The 20,536-nt window shown below is 39.1% G+C and overlaps 1 protein-coding gene across 1 annotated transcript; it reads left to right on the forward strand.

Moving 5' to 3' along the window:
- Positions 1-151: 151 nt before the first annotated feature.
- Positions 152-20,158, forward strand: LOC131434950 (tyrosine-protein kinase transmembrane receptor Ror2). The gene is made up of 4 exons (XM_058602291.1): positions 152-845; positions 905-1,184; positions 1,247-1,489; positions 11,960-20,158. Exons 1-4 carry the CDS (start codon positions 504-506, stop codon positions 13,126-13,128), a joined length of 2,034 nt encoding a protein of 677 aa, XP_058458274.1. The 5' UTR covers positions 152-503; the 3' UTR covers positions 13,129-20,158.
- Positions 20,159-20,536: the final 378 nt, after the last annotated feature.

The raw sequence follows: 20,536 nt of genomic DNA on the forward strand, positions 1-20,536 counted from the left end.
CCCGCCTTTTTAAAATTACATCTGCGCAAACGAACATAATTCATGCTTCCATAAGAACTTTAATACAGTCGGCCTATTATCAAAAACACCCATGTCACTCAATCAAGCACTCATTTTTTATATCCCAATTTGACAGACGCCGAAACGGAGAACATCATAATGTAGAAATAAGAAACGTCAATGGTTGCAAAAACTAACGCAGTAGTAAAACAATTGAGTGATTTTTTTAGATATAATTAATGAAAAGCTTTGCAAAAAAAAAGAATTTAAACGTGGATTTCTGAACTGACTAGATAGTGACATCGAAATGACGAAAATGTCGTAGTGTGTGTCGAAGTTGGTAGTTTGATAAACGGCAACAAAAATTGGATATGGAACGCAATGGATAAACTTTTCATTGTGGAAAAACTGGTGGAAATGAGTAACTGAGGGGGGTTTTGATATTAAAACAAAGCTATTTGGAAGAGGTGGAGAAATTAAAAAATCAAACAAGTGTTGTGAAAATGAAGAAACTTTCTTCAATGATACAACAAACGCTTGCATTAGTTTTACTAGCTCTAATTGTGTTTGGAACCACACCCGGTCGAATTTTACAAGTCTCTGCAGCTGCTAATGTTCATCGAGATAAAGGAAGTCTATCGACAGATTGGGATGATCCTTTGGACGAGGAGGATGGGTATTGTGCACCTTACAATGGAAAAGTATGTAAATCATTCATAAGCAGCCGTCAAGTATGGTATAGTAGGGCGGATGGAACAGGTGGCTGGGAAAACGAGAAGATTGCAGCAGCTTTGTTTCGCGATTTGATAAACGATTTGTCGGATTACTGTCGACCAGCTGCTGAGGTTTGTATGAATGTTGTTTGAAATTCTGCCGGGAATTTTAGGAATTACATTATTTGTAGAAAATGCTTTGTGCATACGCCTTTTCTCAATGTGTTATTACCGATGGAGTAACAATTCGTTTACCATTATGCTATGAAGATTGTGTGGCCACTCATCTTCAATTTTGTTATAACGACTGGGCACTTATCGAAGAGAAGAAAGAGCGAGGTGATGTCATTAAATCGAGAGGACACTTTCGGTTGCCGAATTGTGAAGAGCTTCCTCGATACAATAAAAGTGCATCACAAACTAGCTGCACTCATGTAGGGCTAACGGAATTGGTCCAGTCAGATGTAACTTGTAAGTGGCTTTTGAAATGCTTTTATATCTGTTTTGTAGAGACATTTATATTTTTTTTCTAGATGACTGCCGCATGGGGAACGGGCAACATTATTTGGGTACAACGAACGTAACCGCAACTGGTATCCCGTGCCAAAAATGGGATTCTCAAGAACCACATTCCCATCATAAGCCGCCGTTGGTATTCGCTGTACTACAAGATGCTGAAAACTACTGTCGAAATGCAGGCGGAGAAGAACCGACACCTTGGTGTTACACAACCAACAAAACGGTTCGCTGGCAAGCTTGTGATATTCCACTTTGTCGTGAGTATCGATTTTTCGACCCGTTAAATGATGTTGTAGAGGTTTATATTGTTGGACATAGCTTGGCTTTTTCAACTAGGTAAAAAAAATATTACAACAGAGTCTGTACAATCATTTATTTTTGAAATCTAAAATTTTCTACTGCAAAAAAGTAACTTCTAAATTAGAACCCTCAAGTTCGTGCTTCCATATCGAAAAAGCATGAGTGGTTTTTTGTCAAATTTTACTTACCAGGGAATTTTATTACTTTACGTCTTGTTGATCTACTTCACTGAAGTGTTTCCTCGTTAAACAAACAGTTTGCTCTAAATTATTGTTCCTTTATTTTGCTTAGATTTTTGTTGTCTGTTCGAGCATCTAAAAGTAGTTTTATATGTTAATTTTCTTTTTTATCAAAATCAACTGTCGACCGGGTTGGCGTTGAAGCAGAAAGGCCAAATTCCACAACAGGAATGTAATGCCAAGACTCGGTTGTTGTTGTTTGTCGAAATAATCGGCTACTTTTATAAATAAATCTGTTATATTACTATATACACCCTCATTCTTGTTTACGTCCATATTGAGCATACGACGAACGTATGCTTTCGAACGAATACGAATAAACCACTTTTGTTTTCACTCGAATTAATGTGCACGCGACTCGTTTGCCACAAAATATTTAAATATCAATAAACTTCTTCAAATAAATGCTAAGCCATGATGAAATGCCAGTTTAGTTTCGAACGATACGTGTATTCGAACTTCACTCGTTTTTAGAATAAAACATTTATGAAACATAGTAGTCATAGTAAAATGCTTGTCGTAAACAAGCATGATGATACAAAATCAGAAAAAAATAAAACAAACCAAATAACAAATAATATCAAACATTTTGTATTACAACTTAAGTCAGCACCAGAACTGATGCTTGAAAGTTGGATTGGCGTTGTTCTTATGCATGTACGATGTTTGAAAATGTGATTCAAACGTAAACGGTAATACGAGTTTGACATACTCTCGAACGTATCGCATACGGCCGTAAACAAGAATGAGGGTGATAATCTCTATTGCCTTTTGGAATACGCCAAGGCGCATCGTCCTTACTGAGGTGCTAAACGTAAAATACTTTCGAGTTACTGGCTGAACTGAGAACTGATTTTACTTCTGTTAATTGTACCGAATTTCAAATGTTTTGCCTTTCTCATATAGAAAGGTTATGCAATCACTTGAAAAACCGACTAGTGAAAATTGGCCCGGAGGGCCAAGTGTCATATACCATTCGACTCAGTTCATCGAGCTGAGCAATGTCTGTGTGTGTGTGTGTATGTATGACTGTGTGTGTGTGTCAAATAATCTTGTTGTTCTCACTGACAACACAACTGCTTCCGAAACATGAATAAAAACACCTTTTGTTTTAGGTATTTAAAATTTTAATTTCCTGCAGAATTTCAATAGTTAGGAAAGGATATTTATAAGAAATTTTAGCTTACGTTTAGTTTTCTTCTTCTCGCTTACTGTGGTTCGTTCAACTGTTGTTCACACGCAGGTGTTCAGGCTATATAGGTTAGAATAGTTTAGGTTTAGTATTAGGTTATTCAATATTTAGTTTGTTATTGTAATAACATTTCAGTAGAATAAGAGAGTTTAGATTTCATACCTAGGTTTTAAAGTTCACTTATAGTATATAATTACTAGTAATAAAGTAAACAATACTTCACTGCACTGTACTGTACTGCTATTGCACCGTGACTTTCAACTTTTTCAGTTTGACAGCGGTTCCTGCTTCCTCTTCGTTCCATTGGCGCAGTGACCTTTTGACTGCTCGATGGGGGCACCACCAACTGACGGGAGAAGCACGTTCGCAAACGGCGTAACAAATCTCACTAGGTTTTCTCGGAGATGGCTGAACCGATTTTGACAAACTAGGATTCAAATGAAAGGTCTCGTCGTCCCATACGGAATTCCTGAATATCATCCGGATCCGACTTCCGGTTCCGGAATTATAGGGTAAAGTGTGTTCAATATTGTACACCGTCACTTAAACCGGCGAAACAAAAAACGTAAAAAAATGTCTAAACTGGTCTCAAAACTACACAAATCGATAGTCATTATCAGTAGGCAACTAATCAAACCGATTCCGGCTATCCTGGTTCCCGGTATCCGGTTCCGGAAGTACCAGAAATAGCGGTCATATATACCAAAATGGATCTCACTCACTTTTCTCAGCGATGGTTTGACCGATTTCCACAAACTTAGATTCAAATGAAAGGTCTTCCGGTCCCATACGGAAATCCTGAATTTCATCCGGATCCGACTTCCGGTTCCGGAATTATAGGGTAAAGTGTGTTCAATATTGTACACCGTCACTTAAACCGGCGAAACAAAAAACGTAAAAAAATTTCCTAACTGGTCTCAAAACTACACAAATCGATAGTCATTATCAGTAGGCAACTAATCAAACCGATTCCGGCTATCCTGGTTCCCGGTATCCGGTTCCGGAAGTACCAGAAATAGTGGTCATATATACCAAAATGGATCTCACTCACTTTTCTCAGCGATGGTTTGACCGATTTCCACAAACTTAGATTCAAATGAAAGGTCTTCCGGTCCCATACGGAATTTCTGAATTTCATCCGGATCCGACTTCCGGTTCCGGAATTATAGGGTAAAGTGTGTTCAATATTGTACACCGTCACTTAAACCGGCGAAACAAAAAACGTAAAAAATTTTCTAAACTGGTCTCAAAACTACACAAATCGATAGTCATTATCAGTAGGCAACTAATCAAACCGATTCCGGCTATCCTGGTTCCCGGTATCCGGTTCCGGAAGTACCAGAAATAGTGGTCATATATACCAAAATGGATCTCACTCACTTTTCTCAGCGATGGTTTGACCGATTTCCACAAACTAATATTCAAATGAAAGGTCTTCCGGTCCCATACGGAATTCCTGAATTTCATCCGGATCCGACTTCCGGTTCCGGAATTATAGGGTAAAGTGTGTTCAATATTGTACACCGTCACTTAAACCGGCGAAACAAAATATCTAAAAAAATTTCTAAACTGGTCTCAAAACTACACAAATCGATAGTCATTATCAGTAGGCAACTGATCAAACCGACTCCGGCTATCCTGGTTCCCGGTATCCAGTTCCGGAAGTACCATAAATAGTGGTCATATATACCAAAATGGATCTCACTCACTTTTCTCAGCGATGGTTTGACCGATTTCCACAAACTTAGATTCATATGAAAGGTCTCCCGGTCCCATAGGGAATTCCTGAATTTCATCCGGATCCGACTTCCGGTTCTGGAATTATAGGGTAAAGTGTGTTCAATATTGTACACCGTCACTTAAACCGGCGAAGCAAAAAACGTGAAAATTTTTCTAAACTGGTCTCAAAACTACACAAATCGATAGTCATTATCAGTAGGCAACTAAACAAACCGATTCCGGCTATCCTGGTTCCCGGTTCCGGAAGTACCGGAAATAGTGGTCATATGTACCAAAATGGTTCTCACTCACTTTTCTCAGCGATGGTTTGACCGATTTCCACAAATTTAGATTCAAGTGAAAGGTCTCCCGGTCCCATAAGGAATTCCTGAATTTCATCCGGATCCGACTTCCGGTTCCGGAATTATAGGGTAAAGTGTGTTCAATATTGTACACCGTCACATAAACCGGCGAAACAAAAAACGTAAAAAAATGTCTAAACTGGTCTCAAAACTACACAAATCGATAGTCATTATCAGTAGGCAACTAAACAAACCGATTCCGGCTATCCTGGTTCCCGGTTCCGGAAGTACCGGAAATAGTGGTCATATGTACCAAAATGGTTCTCACTCACTTTTCTCAGCGATGGTTTGACCGATTTCCACAAATTTAGATTCAAGTGAAAGGTCTCCCGGTCCCATAAGGAATTCCTGAATTTCATCCGGATCCGACTTCCGGTTCCGGAATTATAGGGTAAAGTGTGTTCAATATTGTACACCGTCACTTAAACCGGCGAAACAAAAAACGTGAAAATTTTTCTAAACTGGTCTCAAAATCGATAGTCATTATCAGTAGGCAACAAAACAAACCGATTCCGGCTATCCTGGTTCCCGGTATCCGGTTCCGGGAGCACCGGAAATAGTGGTCATTTATACCAAAATGGATCTCACTCACTTTTCTCAGCGATGGTTTGACCGATTTCCACAAACTAATATTCAAATGAAAGGTCTTCCGGTCCCATACGGAATTCCTGAATTTCATCCGGATCCGACTTCCGGTTCCGGAATTATAGGGTAAAGTGTGTTCAATATTGTACACCGTCACTTAAACCGGCGAAACAAAAAACGTGAAAATTTTTCTAAACTGGTCTCAAAACTACACAAATCGATAGTCATTATCAGTAGACAACTAAAAAAACCGATTCTGGCTATCCTTATCCCGGTATCCGGTTCCGAAAATACCGGAAATAGTGGTCATATATCTAAAAATGGATCTCATTCACTTTTGTCAGCGACGGTTTGACCAATTTCCACAAACTAATATTCAAATGGAAGGTCTTCCGGTCCCATACGGAATTCCTGAATTTCATCCGGATCCGACTTCCGGTTCCTGAATTATAGGGTAAAGTGTGTTCAATATTGTACACCGTCACTTAAACCGGCGAAACAAAAAACGTGAAAATTTTTCTAAACTGGTCTCAAAACTACACAAATCGATAGTCATTATCAGTAGGCAACGAAACAAACCGATTCCGGCTATCCTGGTTCCCGGTATCCGGTTCCGGGAGCACCGGAAATAGTGGTCATTTATACCAAAATGGTTCTCACTCACTTTTCTCAGCGATGGTTTGACCGATTTCCACAAACTAATATTCAAATGAAAGGTCTTCCGGTCCCATACGGAATTCCTGAATTTCATCCGGACCCGATTTCCCGTTCCGGAATTATAGGGTAAAGTGTGTTCAATATTGTACACCGTCACTTAAACCGGCGAAACAAAAAACGTGAAAATTTTTCTAAACTGGTCTCAAAACTACACAAATCGATAGTCATTATCAGAAGACAACTAAACAAACCGATTCTGGCTATCCTTGTTCCCGGTATCCGGTTCCGAAAATACCGGAAATAGTGGTCATATATCTAAAAATGGAACTCATTCATTTTTGTCAGCGATGGTTTGACCAATTTCCACAAACTAATATTCAAATGAAAGGTCTTCCGGTCCCATACGGAATTCCTGAATTTCATCCGGACCCGACTTCCGGTTCCGGAATTATAGGGTAAAGTGTGTTCAATATTGTACACCGTCACTTAAACCGGCGAAACGAAAAACGTGAAAATTTTTCTAAACTGGTCTCAAAACTACACAAATCGATAGTCATTATCAGTAGGCAACAAAACAAACCGATTCCGGCTATCCTGGTTCCCGGTATCCGGTTCCGGGAGCACCGGAAATAGTGGTCATTTATACCAAAATCGATCTCACTCACATTTCTCAGCGATGGTTTGACCGATTTCCACAAACTAATATTCAAATGAAAGGTCTTCCGGTCCCATACGGAATTCCTGAATTTCATCCGGACCCGACTTCCGGTTCCGGAATTATAGGGTAAAGTGTGTTCAATATTGTACACCGTCACTTAAACCGGCGAAACAAAAAACGTGAAAATTTTTCTAAACTGGTCTCAAAACTACACAAATCGATAGTCATTATCAGAAGACAACTAAACAAACCGATTCTGGCTATCCTTGTTCCCGGTATCCGGTTCCGAAAATACCGGAAATAGTGGTCATATATCTAAAAATGGATTTCATTCACTTTTGTCAGCGATGGTTTGACCAATTTCCACAAACTAATATTCAAATGAAAGGTCTCCCGGTCCCATACGGAATTCCTGAATTTCATCCGGATCCGACTTCCGAATCCGGAGTTATAGAGTGCGTACTAGAAGAGTTTGTGTGTCATGTTAGTTGGTGGCCGTACGAACCGACTTTGACTATACCGGTTCTCGGGTTCCGGTGCCGGAAGTGCATATAATAGTGAACCCATTTCGTTCTTTTATGGCTTACGCAATCAAAGCACTGTTTTATTCTGTATGTTATGCATAAACAATCACTTGGTTTCTTTCAAAAATCGAAGAGAAAATTTTTGAATAGAATACCACAATATTATATGTACATGAGAAAGGCATCATTACACCACTAGGTGGATTAAGACAGGTTTTTTTTTTATTTGGTCACACTAGATATCATTATATGATATTGGTAATATGTTATTTGGATGACGACATAAAATCATTTTGGGCTGCAATTTCTTGTGTGTCATTTGAACTAATTTGTATCAATAAAGAGATTTTTTTCAAAAATAATTCCTTAAGAACTTTGGATGCCTTGAAAAGCCACTTGAACTTATTAGTTCTGATTCCTGATTATGATTGGCATAAATTTCTTTAGCATAATAAATTCCTTAGGCATAAATTAGCCTGCACGCAGTATCAAATGACAACGGCCAACGATGCGTGAACTTTTCAGCCTCCCGAATAACGGTAGTTCGAAAAAGCTTCTTCCCCTGCAAGGATATCAACAAAGCAACCTGGAGATCATCTGACCAACATACGGAAAACCAAATTGACCACGTTCTCATCGACGGACGATTCTTTTCCGAGTTATCAATGTCCGCACTCACCGCAGTGCCAACATAGATTCTGACCATCAGCTTATCGCGATGCGTCCAGTAATACGCTCCGTTGCATGTTGAACCTTAAACATTCGAACAAAACGTGCTCCGCCGTCTCTACCACCTCTAGTCAACCGGGACAGGCAGGTGATGCCGCATGTTAAGATCGAAACTGCCACGCCTGCCAGCAACCTTCGCAGTTGATGCGCGCTTGCAAGCGACTTCTAAAGCGAAGCTAATCTCACAATAGCCGACGTTTATTAACGTCTTTACTCCGATTTGCCGTTATTCACTATGATCATCCCCGTCTTATGGTGCACAGTAATGGGCCCAGGATGGAAGGTTGTAGAACTCCAGCCGTGACGGAAATGAAAGTAACTTTGATGCTCCTGTACAATCCTAACGGCACTGCCAGTTGAAGTAACGCATCTGCGATTTCTGCTCAGCTGGTGCTGTTAAAGGCATTGTTACCACCGAACAGTAGCGAGTATCACGCTGCTTGCGTTGCATTGCCACCTCTGCGGTTTTTATCACCGACTTGATGATATCTGTCGTCGACCTTTCTTTTAGAAATCAGGGCTGATATTATGCATCTCGAATCGAGTTGCTCGAAACGATTATTTTTGAAGTCGATTCGACTGAACTGAGGCATTACGTATCGCCTTCGACCTCGTCATCGAGATCCTAACAATGTGGTACTAGATTTCGACTGATGCTGCTCGAACTGTCATAACATACAAAGGTAAACAAACCCATATACATTGCAATCATACAAAAAAATAAACTGTGAATTATTGTTTGGGTATTTTCGATTACATTTATTCAGTTCAAGTACTGAAAAGAAGCAAACTGTTTGTAATAATGCGGTTTTAAGTTGCCACGAAATTAACATGAACACATTTCTGAAATTTAAATCAAGAAGCAGATTCGTTTCCACTCCATTTGAAAATGTAAAGAATTTTTTCAAGCGTGTTCTTGTACACAATTTATCGATGAACTTTTGAAATTATAATAAAAAAAATTCTGTGTTTTTCATGTATTGTTTCAAGTCTAATACAATTTACGTCATCCATATGTGTAGTTTTAATAAAAGGCTTTTAGGTTTTGCAGCTTTCTTTGTAGTATTTTATCATATTTATTAGAAGATATTGCTTTAGCTAATATACCAGGAGCAACCCATTCTTTGTAGTATTCATAATCTATTTAGGTACTATTGAAGAGTCAAATACACGCTAATAGCACGAGATTGTGATGCTTTTGGCATATTCTGAATACTTACAAGGTGTTTGGACAAATTTGTCAATTTACTTGAGTTAGATAACAGATCGGCTGAAAAGTTCGTATCGTTTCTATGGGAGGGCGCCACTAGAATTAAATCCATACCATTTTCAGTTAGTACCAACCTTCAAAAGATACGTGTATAAATTTGACAGCTGTCTGATTATTAGTTTGTGAGATATTGCATTTTGAGTGAAGCTACTCTTGTTATTGTGAAAAAAATGGAAAAAAGGAATTTCGTGTGTTGATGAAACACTACTTTTTGATGAAAAATAGTGCCGCCGATACCAAAAAATGGCTTGATGAGTGTTATCCAGACTCTGCACCGGGTGAAGCAACAATTCGTAAGTGGTTTGCAAAATTTCGTACTGGTCATATGAGCACCGAAGACGATGAACGCAGTGGACGTCCAAAAGAGGCTGTTACCGATGAAAACGTGAAAAAAATCCACAAAATGATTTTCAATGGCCGTAAAGTGAAGTTGATCGAGATAGCTGACACCCTAAAGATATCAAAGGAACGTGTTGGACATATTATTCACGAATATTTGGATATGAGAGGATTGTGCAAAATGGGTGCCGCGTGAGCTCACAATCGATCAAAAACAACAACGAAAAACCATGCTGAAATTGAACGAATTGGGCTTCGAATTGCTCCCTCATCCACCGAATTCTCCAGATTTGGCCCCCAGTGACTTTTTCCTGTTCTCAGACCTCAAGAGAATGCTCGCTGGTAAAAAATTTAAAAGCAATGAAGAGGTAATCGCTGAAACTGAGGCCTATTTTGAGGCAAAGGACAAATCGTACTACAAAAATGGTATCGAAAAGTTGGAAGATCGCTATAATCGCTGTATCGCCTCTGATGGCAATTATGTTGAATAATAAAAACGAATTTTGGCAAAAAATGTGTGTTTCTATTAAACGATACGAACTTTTCAGCCGAACTGTTATATGGGTAAAAACATTATTTGCTCATTGTTATCGAGCGAATAAGCTTTTTCCCGCAATCCGTTTAAGCGGCGTTTTATGTTCACAGGATTCAGAAAATTTATTACAAACTACAGTTACTGGGCATAGGTTAGTTTCGGCTTGCTTTTGTTATTTTAAATAAACACCACGCAGCTTTCAATTAATATGCTTTCTAAACAGTTCGACTTGTACATAATATGCCAAACACACATAATATATAACGATATACAAAACAATGCATTAAAATAAAGGTTATCAACACTAATATGTTTATGAAAATCTAAGATGTTATCGATAACTACCTTTAAATAAAAAAGAAACGTATTCGAAAACTCATAGTCGATAGTAATAAGGCTTTCGACCATTTCTTATCGAATTCAGTCGTTTACGAGCTCGATTGTTTTGGTTCCATAATGCCAAAACTTCTCGATAATCTAATACTTTTTCGAGTGAAGTCGAACGAAGCTCGATGATCGACTTCGAATCGAGAACCATAATACGAAACGTGGTCGATTCGATAAAATTTTAGTCGAATCGAGATACATAATGCCACCCCAGAATTGCTCATCGAGGATGATTCGCTCCAGGAGCTCTATCAATCAGATTGGTCTATACGTTGACGCGTTGCCTGGCGGTTTTGCGGGTTTCGGTAGTAGTACTAATCTTTGCCTGTTCCATCTCTGCATGGCCTCCCTCAACATGTCTGGTTTTCCACTGTCACAATCTTTAACACTGCGTTGGAGATGCCATCTGGACGCTACCATCATAAGCTCTTCGTTCGTCACTCACTCCACTTCTTACGCCAAAGCTACATCTGGAGGTGCTGGTAGCCAGGAAGTTGTGTCGTGAACAGAGCCCATATGATCGCTTTCAATCTCTCTGGACGCCTTTCAGGTGGTTCCATTGCGCCTCTAGTCTTGGCAATCACTACTCTGTAAGCATTGCTCAACCGATAGCTATATTCAAAGTTATTTTTGCTGCCCTAAATAACGCCCAGCGTTCATCTCAGGTTTCCGCAGAGCGAGCCCTTTTGTATCCTTCTCCTAGTCCTTAGGCTATCAGCGCAATCTACTATGTGCTTACTGCAGCATTACGCCGGTTTACGGTTGCTGTTCGGCTGACCTTTCCTCAGTATAGTGGCATCGCATGCTCGGGATATCACTGACCTCGACTCCATCACCTAGGATTTCCTGGGCTCTCCAAACTATCCCGACCGCTTTTTCTGTCTTTGTCCTTAGGCTATCAGCTATTAGAAGGTAAACCGCTCACTTAGAGGAAACACGTCATAGGCCGAAATGTGCAGACACCAGTGGTAACCTTCTCACGAATGAGTATGAATTGATCGACAGGTGGGAGCAGTACTACGACGACCATCTGAATGGTGAAACACAAGATGCAGAGAACGGGTTGACACTGACTTCTTTGGAAATCACTGTTCTAGACGTTGCATGATACTATTTTTTTTTGCTATCGACTTTTACTAATTGACTTTTCGAGTATCATTCAGAAAATTTGAAAATTTGAAATAAAACATCGGGTTACAAACCATCTAATAAACTATTTCTTTTATTACAGCTAACTCTACGGACATCAGTGCCACCAAGAAGCCTGTAAACATTGTAATGGAGTCTGTATTTACCCCGTCGATGATTTTCTTACTCGCCGGTATCGGATTCGTAGCTATCGTGCTGCTTCATCTGATGGTGTTTCTCTGCTATCGAATTACCCGGTATAATCGTAGCCGCCGCCAAGGTACTGCCGGTTACAACACAACCTCGACGCAGGATACGCAAGGTATCGACATTAACAAGCTACCCAATAATATGAATTATCACCGAACAGGAGCCCAACTGAACCCAAAACTAGAGAAACTGGAGTTTCCTAGAAACAATATTATCTACATCAAAGACTTGGGACAGGGTGCGTTTGGACGAGTGTTCCAGGCGAAAGCTCCAGGACTGATCGCCGGAGAAGACTTTACGCTAGTTGCAGTAAAAATGCTTAAAGATGAAGCCAGTCAGGATCTGCAGGTTGATTTTGAACGTGAGGCTTGTCTGCTCGCCGAGTTTGATCATCCAAACATTGTCAAGCTACTTGGAGTATGTGCCATTGGTCGCCCCATGTGTCTTCTTTTTGAGTTTATGGCTCGGGGTGATTTGAATGAATTTTTACGTCAATGTTCACCTTTCGCTCAGCAAAATCGGGCCGACAGCATAAGTACGGAACTTTCACATGGCGACCTTTTAAGTATTGCGTTCCAAGTTTCCTCAGGGATGGTTTACCTTTCAGAGCGAAAATTTGTCCATCGGGACTTAGCTACAAGGAATTGCTTGATCGATGATAACATGGTGGTGAAAATCGCCGACTTTGGACTCTCCCATAAAATATATTTACAGGACTATTACAAGGGAGACGAGAACGATGCAATCCCGATTCGCTGGATGCCACTGGAAAGCATCCTCTACAACAAGTACACTATCGAGTCGGACGTTTGGGCGTACGGTGTATGCTTGTGGGAGATTTTCTCCTTTGCAATGCAACCGTACTATGGCATGACCCACGAGGAGGTCGTCAAATTTGTCAAGGAAGGCAATATGCTTAGTTGCCCTGAGAATACTCCACTGACAGTGTATGATTTAATGAGGAAATGTTGGAGCAGAAAACCTGCCGATCGACCAAGCTTTTCTATTATATACCAAAAACTACATCAGATTCGTGCTGATTTCGAGGGGAAACTGTTGTAGTCTACCCCCGGTTATCAGCACTATGCACGAATTGCTCTGCATTTATGCACAGCACTGCCAATTTACTGTATGATTACGCATTTTGTTACTAGTTTAAAGTTGGGGACATTTTATTTTGTTTTTTTAACGTAATTTGAGACTATGAAAACTGAGTTTTCGACTGATTTTTTTTATTCAGAAATTTTAATATTTTAGGATATTTCGTATTTCGTGAATATCAACAAATTTAGTTGTCGTAAGTGACTATTGAATACGACAGTATTATAAACGTTAAAGTACAACAAATCACGCAGGATGTAGGAACCCATCAAAATTTGTAAGGGAGTAATATTTTATATTTAATTTGTGTTAATCCGACTCACTCATTAGAAATAGTTAGAGTTCGATATTGGATATACGGCTTAACGAATAACGAGTTAAAAAGGGAGATGTGTTCTAGATGGGTTCAGGGAAGACGCCTGATGGGCACGAAAATATGATTTGACTACGCCTTCTTTTGCGAAATGAACAATTCTAGGCCGCCAATTATATTCATGTGATGGGAGACGTAGTGTTCCTCCTTTAGAGCCCCTTCCTCTATTGTATTTTGTTTTCATTGCATTTATTACCATTCCGAGTCGCATACCTTCATCTTTCAGTACGATGTATGTTTCCATAATAATCTTAAAGTTATGTGTCACAATACCGTCCGATTCGTATTTCTAGCTAGGTCATTCGTAATGAGTGTTTTCCGGATCGCTCGTTAGTCCTGTCTCAACTAGGAATGGTACTCGGAAGGTAAAGTATTGAAACCTAGGGTATCGGGATGCCAAAACTTTGGGTATCGATACAAGGTATCAAAAGGCAATAAAGTATCGATACCTCTAAGTATCAATCGCTGCAATCATTTCGAAATAAAATAAAATTATCGACTGTGACATTATTTTATGATGTACAGAAAGGTTTTTCCATAAATTTGTTGTGCCACTGGTATACGTATAGTTCTTGCCACACAGATTGCATTCGTGACTTTTGGTTCACGTCAAAGAATTTCCGCAAGCCACTTTGTGTTGGAGCCATGATGATTTCACATTTCACTCATTTTCTCAAAAATTTTCATGTCATAACCTATATGTCGATACACGGGTACACTAAAAGCCAATTCCTATTGAACATTTAGGAGTTTTGTGGGTTTGTGCAAAAAGCACATATTTTGTTTCTATTTCTACGGCTCATCAGTGCTAAGCTTGCGGTTCAAATTGAACTACTAAGCGCAAGATGGCAGTTCAATTTGAACTGCTTTAAGCGCTGATGAGCCGAAGGCAAAACGTGAATAAATAGAAACAATCCCTATTGTTATTACGACGGGACCAGGAAAGGACAGAGCGGAAGCACCATGCTCGCGCATGTATTGGCATGACGTGGGCTAGCCGTCGTTAAAATGCGTACTCGATCATCTCGCGTCAACCCACAGGCACACTGAGAGAGAGAGAGTTCAATGAGTGTGAAAAATTGAAATGATTGTATCCTCTGGGAGTATGGTCTTTATGTGCGTGTTTTGTTGATGGTCTTCGCTTATTTCACTCTTTTTCAGTGCACTTGTGGGGCGAAGCGAGATGATCGAGAACGAATTTCAACGACGGCTAGTCCATGTCATACCAATCCATGCACGAGCCTGGCGCTTCATCCAATCCGAAGAAAAAAAAGTTCCATTGGGGACGGATATAGCGGGATGGGTTAGTCGATGCCTTTCACGCAGCCCACCTGTGTTCGATTCCCAACCCCGCACATAGCCTTAGAAAGTTTTTCTGGCCCGAAGAGGCGAATGACCTTAAGGTTAAAGCCTCTATAATTGAAACAAAAAAAAATCCGTCGTAATGGGAATTGGCTTTAACCCGTCGCGATACTGTAAGTATCGAGACCAAAAGTATTGATACTAACAGTATCGCCCTGATGCGATATCGATAATAAAAATATCCGATTCTTGAAAGAAAGTATCGACTCGGTATCGGACCTAGTCTCATCAACCCCCCTTTCACGACTGAAGGCCATCGAGGGATTTTTTTGTTGTCTACCACCCCACAGAACTGACACCAGCGTCAGGTATTTAGTTTTGCCTACGATTGGGATTTCGCACCTTGCTTATTTGCACCCTCTCATTCTGCTACTAACGTGAAAGGTGTTAGCACGTAGCCGACGTCGGTCATCATAAGACACTTGGGAAGGTATGAGATAGAGACTTGCGAGTGGCGACTCAACATTTGACGACTATCATTTCCTCAATTAGTTGTAATACTGTGCCATATTTGCTGCTGCTCGTGCGAACCAACTTCGGCTATACTGACCTTTTTGATCGATTTAGTTCATTCCACTAACCGCTCAAAAAAAGTAATTTTTGACAAAACTGATTTTCACACACCTAGATTCAAATGTAAAGTCTTACGGTCTCGTACGAGATTCCTGAATTTGTTACTGATCCTACTTCCAGATTCCGAAAATACAGGATGTTTTGATTTGTAGATTTTGCTCGTTTACGCCCGAGCAAACATTCCTGTTCGCTTCCTGAACAGCTTTTTAAGAAGTCGACAGTTATATTTACGGTGGTATGAATAATATGAGAAAGGCATAATTACACCGCTAGGTGAATTAAAACAGGTTTTTGTAATGAATTTTATCATTGGGGCACCTTCTAAGTTGTCCATACTTATTTGAGCTCGAACAGTTGTTTTTGGAGAGCTGCACACTCGATTTTACAATTTACCAATTCCCAGTGGGGAACCACGGTATAGGAATAAATCATGTCTCCAATCTAAAAGTAAGAGTTTTCTTCAAATGCTCAAGAATCGTAACTACATGAGAATGTCTTAGGAACATCTGTCGGTGACCACTCCATACGTTTCAGAAAGTGAGTGTCAAACGCAACAGTTGAATACATAACCTTCATCCGACAAGTTCTTTAGTTCTTATGAAACCGACATGACAGTCCTTCGATATCGAAAGTAACTTTATCTACTAGCCTCGTTAAGCCTCAGACGATCGAGTCGACACGAACGCATCCGACCCATCACTGCGTCGATGGTTCCAAGATCTTCTGCAGAGTTTCCTAACTCTAACAAATTCAGCATTCCACTCGCACAATTTGAATTGGACAAGCTTCTTCGTACGTTGCTACTATGAGTAAGTTGGTCTCATCTACATCATTATTCAAGTCAATTCCGGTTTCAAGTGTTGGTTAATACCTGTAAAATCTAATCGCAAAACCATCTTCATAGAGGTCCCAGTTTCTAGATCTGGGATTACGATATGTAAAAATATCAAATTTAAGGTTCAAATGATCAAAAAATATTTACCTATGATCAAATAACGAAGGTTCGAGCTCATCGGGGACGAGTCCATATACCAACTCATACGAAACTATTTGAACAGAGAGTTACCTCCAAAACCCTTCTCTCTTCTAGATTTCGCAAAAGTAGGACGATTTCCTGCATTGACTGTGTGCATATTTGTACTGCTCACAAATTCCATCATATCAGAACCTCTCGAATTTATATCTGTGCTGCCTCAAATGATATGGTGAGCATTGATGTCACTGCCGATAATAAGCGGTAATTTACTTTTGCAGCACTACGGAGTGTATCGAAAATAAGCTATCCACAAATTTTTCTTTCAAATTATGATAATAAACGATATTTTATTTAAACTAAAAATTGATCCTTTATTGTACGAGGTTAAACTTGAGCATAATAAAAACCAGGTGAAATTAAAGTTATTCCTCCACGAATTTTCGAACTTTTGTTCGAACGCTCTTCATGAAGTTCCGGACAAGTGTTGCATCGCATTTTTTGGACGCTTGAGCCCAAATTTTTTTGAACTCCTGCATGTTCCCAGCTGCCTTACAAGTCTTCTTGAAGACCCCCTTCACGATTGCCCAGTAACGTTCGATGGGTCGAAGCTGAGGGCAATTTGCTGGATTGATATTTTCTCAACGAAATTTATACCCTTTTCCGCAAGCCAATTGATAGTGGTTTTGGCATAGTTAGCCGATGCTAAATCCGGCCAAAACAGTGAAGGTGTTTGTAAAGTATTCTGAACCTGGAAGGGTTTTGAGTCCTCCTTTACATAAGTCTCATCATCCATCAAAACGCAAGCAACCGGACACCGCAAACGACGCGAATACAATTTCCGGGACCTTTTTACAGCTCGCTTCTTCTGTTCTACACTTTATTTCGAGATTTTCTGCTCCTTGTAGGTCTTCAGGTAATTTCGCCTCTTGATACGCTGGATCATTTCGACACTCGTTCCTGCTTTTTTTTGGTGAAATCACGTATTGACATTGATTTGTTCTTCATGATTAGAGATACCACTTTCTGGTCCTGTTTCGGGTTGGAAGAGCCGGGTTTTCTGCCTCTTCCTGGTAGCTCATCCAAAGAATGATGTGCCCCAAACTTATTAATGATGGTTTTAACACTGGCATGATGAATTCCAAACCGCTTCGCCAATTTTAATACCCTTCTCACTTAGCCATTTGTCCAGAACCTTATTTTTCACTTCCTCTTCAAGACGCGACATTTTGAAAACGCAGAATTTCAACCGCACAAACAAGTAAACAAACGAAAGCTGACAGCCAAACGCACAGCATGCTGTGATCTGAGCATAAAAACCATCACAAATACATGCGTACAATACAAATGTATGTGGATAGCTTATTTTCGATACACTCCTTATGATACAACCTTTTGAGGACATCGCTTGGAGAAGGTTGGTCATGCGGTAAATATGCCAAACAATAAACATATTTCCTGTCTATGCCACCAGTAGGCAGACCAACTGAGACAGCACATATATCCCGAGTTGTGAGAGATACATCGAGAGCACTTTTTGCAAGTATGCATGCTTTCGAAAATTCCTTTCGTTCCTTTCTTGATACAGACTGTCAAACCTCAAAGTTCAATGTATAGCTATGTAGGTTATTTAAATGTTACTATTTTCTGAAACAATTAAATTTAGGGAAACGGCACGTTTATTCATCTCAGCCCCACTACTCACCTCATATATTGAAACCAATCGTTAACGTGAATTCTACTTTCTCTGGACGATGCAAGAATAATGGGGAATATTGAAGCTTTTATTTCGAATTTTCACATCGCTATTACAGCAGTATAGCACATTTATCGAACTATTTTTCTGTGATATTGCTTCTTAGAACTAAAGCGCCGATTTTATCACAATTCGTTGATTGGAAGTCAAGTAATCTACAAAATAACGTGACATCTTTACTAATGAAATGACTATAACCCAAATGTTGTACATGTCGCTCAAAAAGTTCTATGCCATTTAATCATTCATCCAGGTTGTTTTACACAAATCAATACTCCATTCAGCCTGTGTGATTTGAATTCTATCTGTCTTTGTTCGGAGTTTTGGATATCATTTAAGTTTTACCTTACCTACGTTATTCATTGTATTAGCGTTTAACGAGACTGATCATAAACCATTTAGACCAAAATATGAAAATTTTCTCCCAAATGTTTGAAAATCAATGCACTGGGCTTCAATTTATCAAACGATCGAAATACAGTACGTGAAATTTTACATTCGGTTGAAATATTTCTAGTCGATCGAAATATAGTATGATTGTTGCAAATTCTTTCCACCCCGCTTCCCTCTCACCTCTCGCGACTGTAAATTTTTATGAATCTGATTGGTTTATGAATAGACTCAACTTACCACCAACCACCCAACCACGACAAATAGGGTTTCACTGCATCCGTTTTATGTTGTTTTAATCCTGATTTCCATTATTCATCACAACGGAGCAATATAGATACTATTCTGCATATCGATGGATGTTTTTGTATAAGATATTAGTTTTAACGATACGAACTGAACAATAATTGAAGAATCCTCTCTGTATTGATATATAGTAATACCGATTAATATCTTAAACTTGTAGTTCAAGTAATAATGGTTATACTTTTTATCTGGATATTTATTTGATGCACTGTTTGTGGTAGCGGAATAAACCAATTATATAATTTCAAATAGTATTATATATTTCAATAGTTAGTTATTTTGTTAATTATAGTACCATGCTCCAAGTTTCATAAAGTTGCATCAAAACGCTACTCCATTTCCAGCCGAATTCTAACACCATTTGCCTGTAAAAACTGACAAACATGATTGCGATTTCACCATTAAATAAAATAAATTGTCACAATTTTCGTAACATTGGTTTTGTTACTACAGACAACAGCAGTCCCAGAATGCGTTTTGACTTTGTAGTATGAAAATAGCATAATGTGCAATTGTTGCAGTCTACACACATTTTTTATTTCGATATTTCCTATGATATTCAAGCACAGGAAAATTTAACGATGTTAGATGATCTCGAATGTATGCACAGGCTAGTGTCAAATTTTTTTTATAAAAAGTTACCTCGAGAAAAAAGACAGCCGTATAAGATTGAGGTGGTTATGTTACACCTCCATTTCGCATGTCATTTACCCGCCCCCATTGTACAATTTATTCAAGCTGATTGATTATATACTCTCCTAGATCATACAGTTAATGGGTAAACCGACTAAACTTATAAAACAAATCCAGATACAAAAACGATTAAACATAGTACGAAGCAATTTTTGTATAGCTAGTAAGAGTGCAGCGCTATTTTATGTAACAAAAAGTGACGGATAGCGATAATAATAGAACATGGAGCATGATTTGAGAGAGTATTACATTGATTGAAAATACGAGTATTTTATATGACTTATCCACATAACTGTCTCACCTTTGCTATTAATAAGATAAACCCTGGTTCGAGAAAGTATAATAAAAAATCTGCGAACGAACTGCAAGAAACGAGGCGAATCCAAAGAGACCATTCGATAGTTTTAAGCAAATCAGAAAAAAATCCATTGTAAAAAAAGTGAAAAGTGTTCTAATGATATAGAATATACATGTGTTTGACCACTCAAACTATAGTAAACTTTTATCAGATACATTATAGATATCCTTGGAGTCCAGAACATGGAATAAATATTCTTATTTCAGAGTTTTGTATTAATCCAAGTCATCCGAAACAATTTATCGCTATAGTTTGGATCCATTCTCTCTGTCTATATTTCTTTATCTTCATTTAGGGGTTAGCCAAATTTTTGTGCCAGGGCACATAACCGTTTTTGTTATTTTTACGTTTCGTCTTTGACTCATCAGTGCGGAGCAGCTCAAATTGAACTGCTTAGTGCTAAACTCGGCAGTTCAATTTGAACCGCTAAGCAGACGTAAAGTTTCTAATATTTACAGAACACTTTCTGTTTTGCAACGGAGTGCAATGTCTGTGTGTTTTCGACTATTTCTGGCCGATGCAGGTTTGGTTCTTCATCTTGTTTATACTGTGATAACCGAAATCGGCATTCGGTTTGTAATATAA

This window comes from Malaya genurostris, chromosome 3 (assembly GCF_030247185.1).
Source record: "Malaya genurostris strain Urasoe2022 chromosome 3, Malgen_1.1, whole genome shotgun sequence".
NCBI lineage: Eukaryota > Metazoa > Arthropoda > Insecta > Diptera > Culicidae > Malaya > Malaya genurostris.

Bases quoted from the DNA above. Each gene is read 5' to 3' on its own strand.
- LOC131434950 (XM_058602291.1), top strand. From the start codon at position 504: ATGAAGAAACTTTCTTCAATGATACAACAAACGCTTGCATTAGTTTTA. The intron at 846-904 runs GTTTGTATGAAT...CATTATTTGTAG, and splicing joins ACTGTCGACCAGCTGCTGAG to AAAATGCTTTGTGCATACGC. The intron at 1,185-1,246 runs GTAAGTGGCTTT...TTTTTTTTCTAG, and splicing joins GGTCCAGTCAGATGTAACTT to ATGACTGCCGCATGGGGAAC.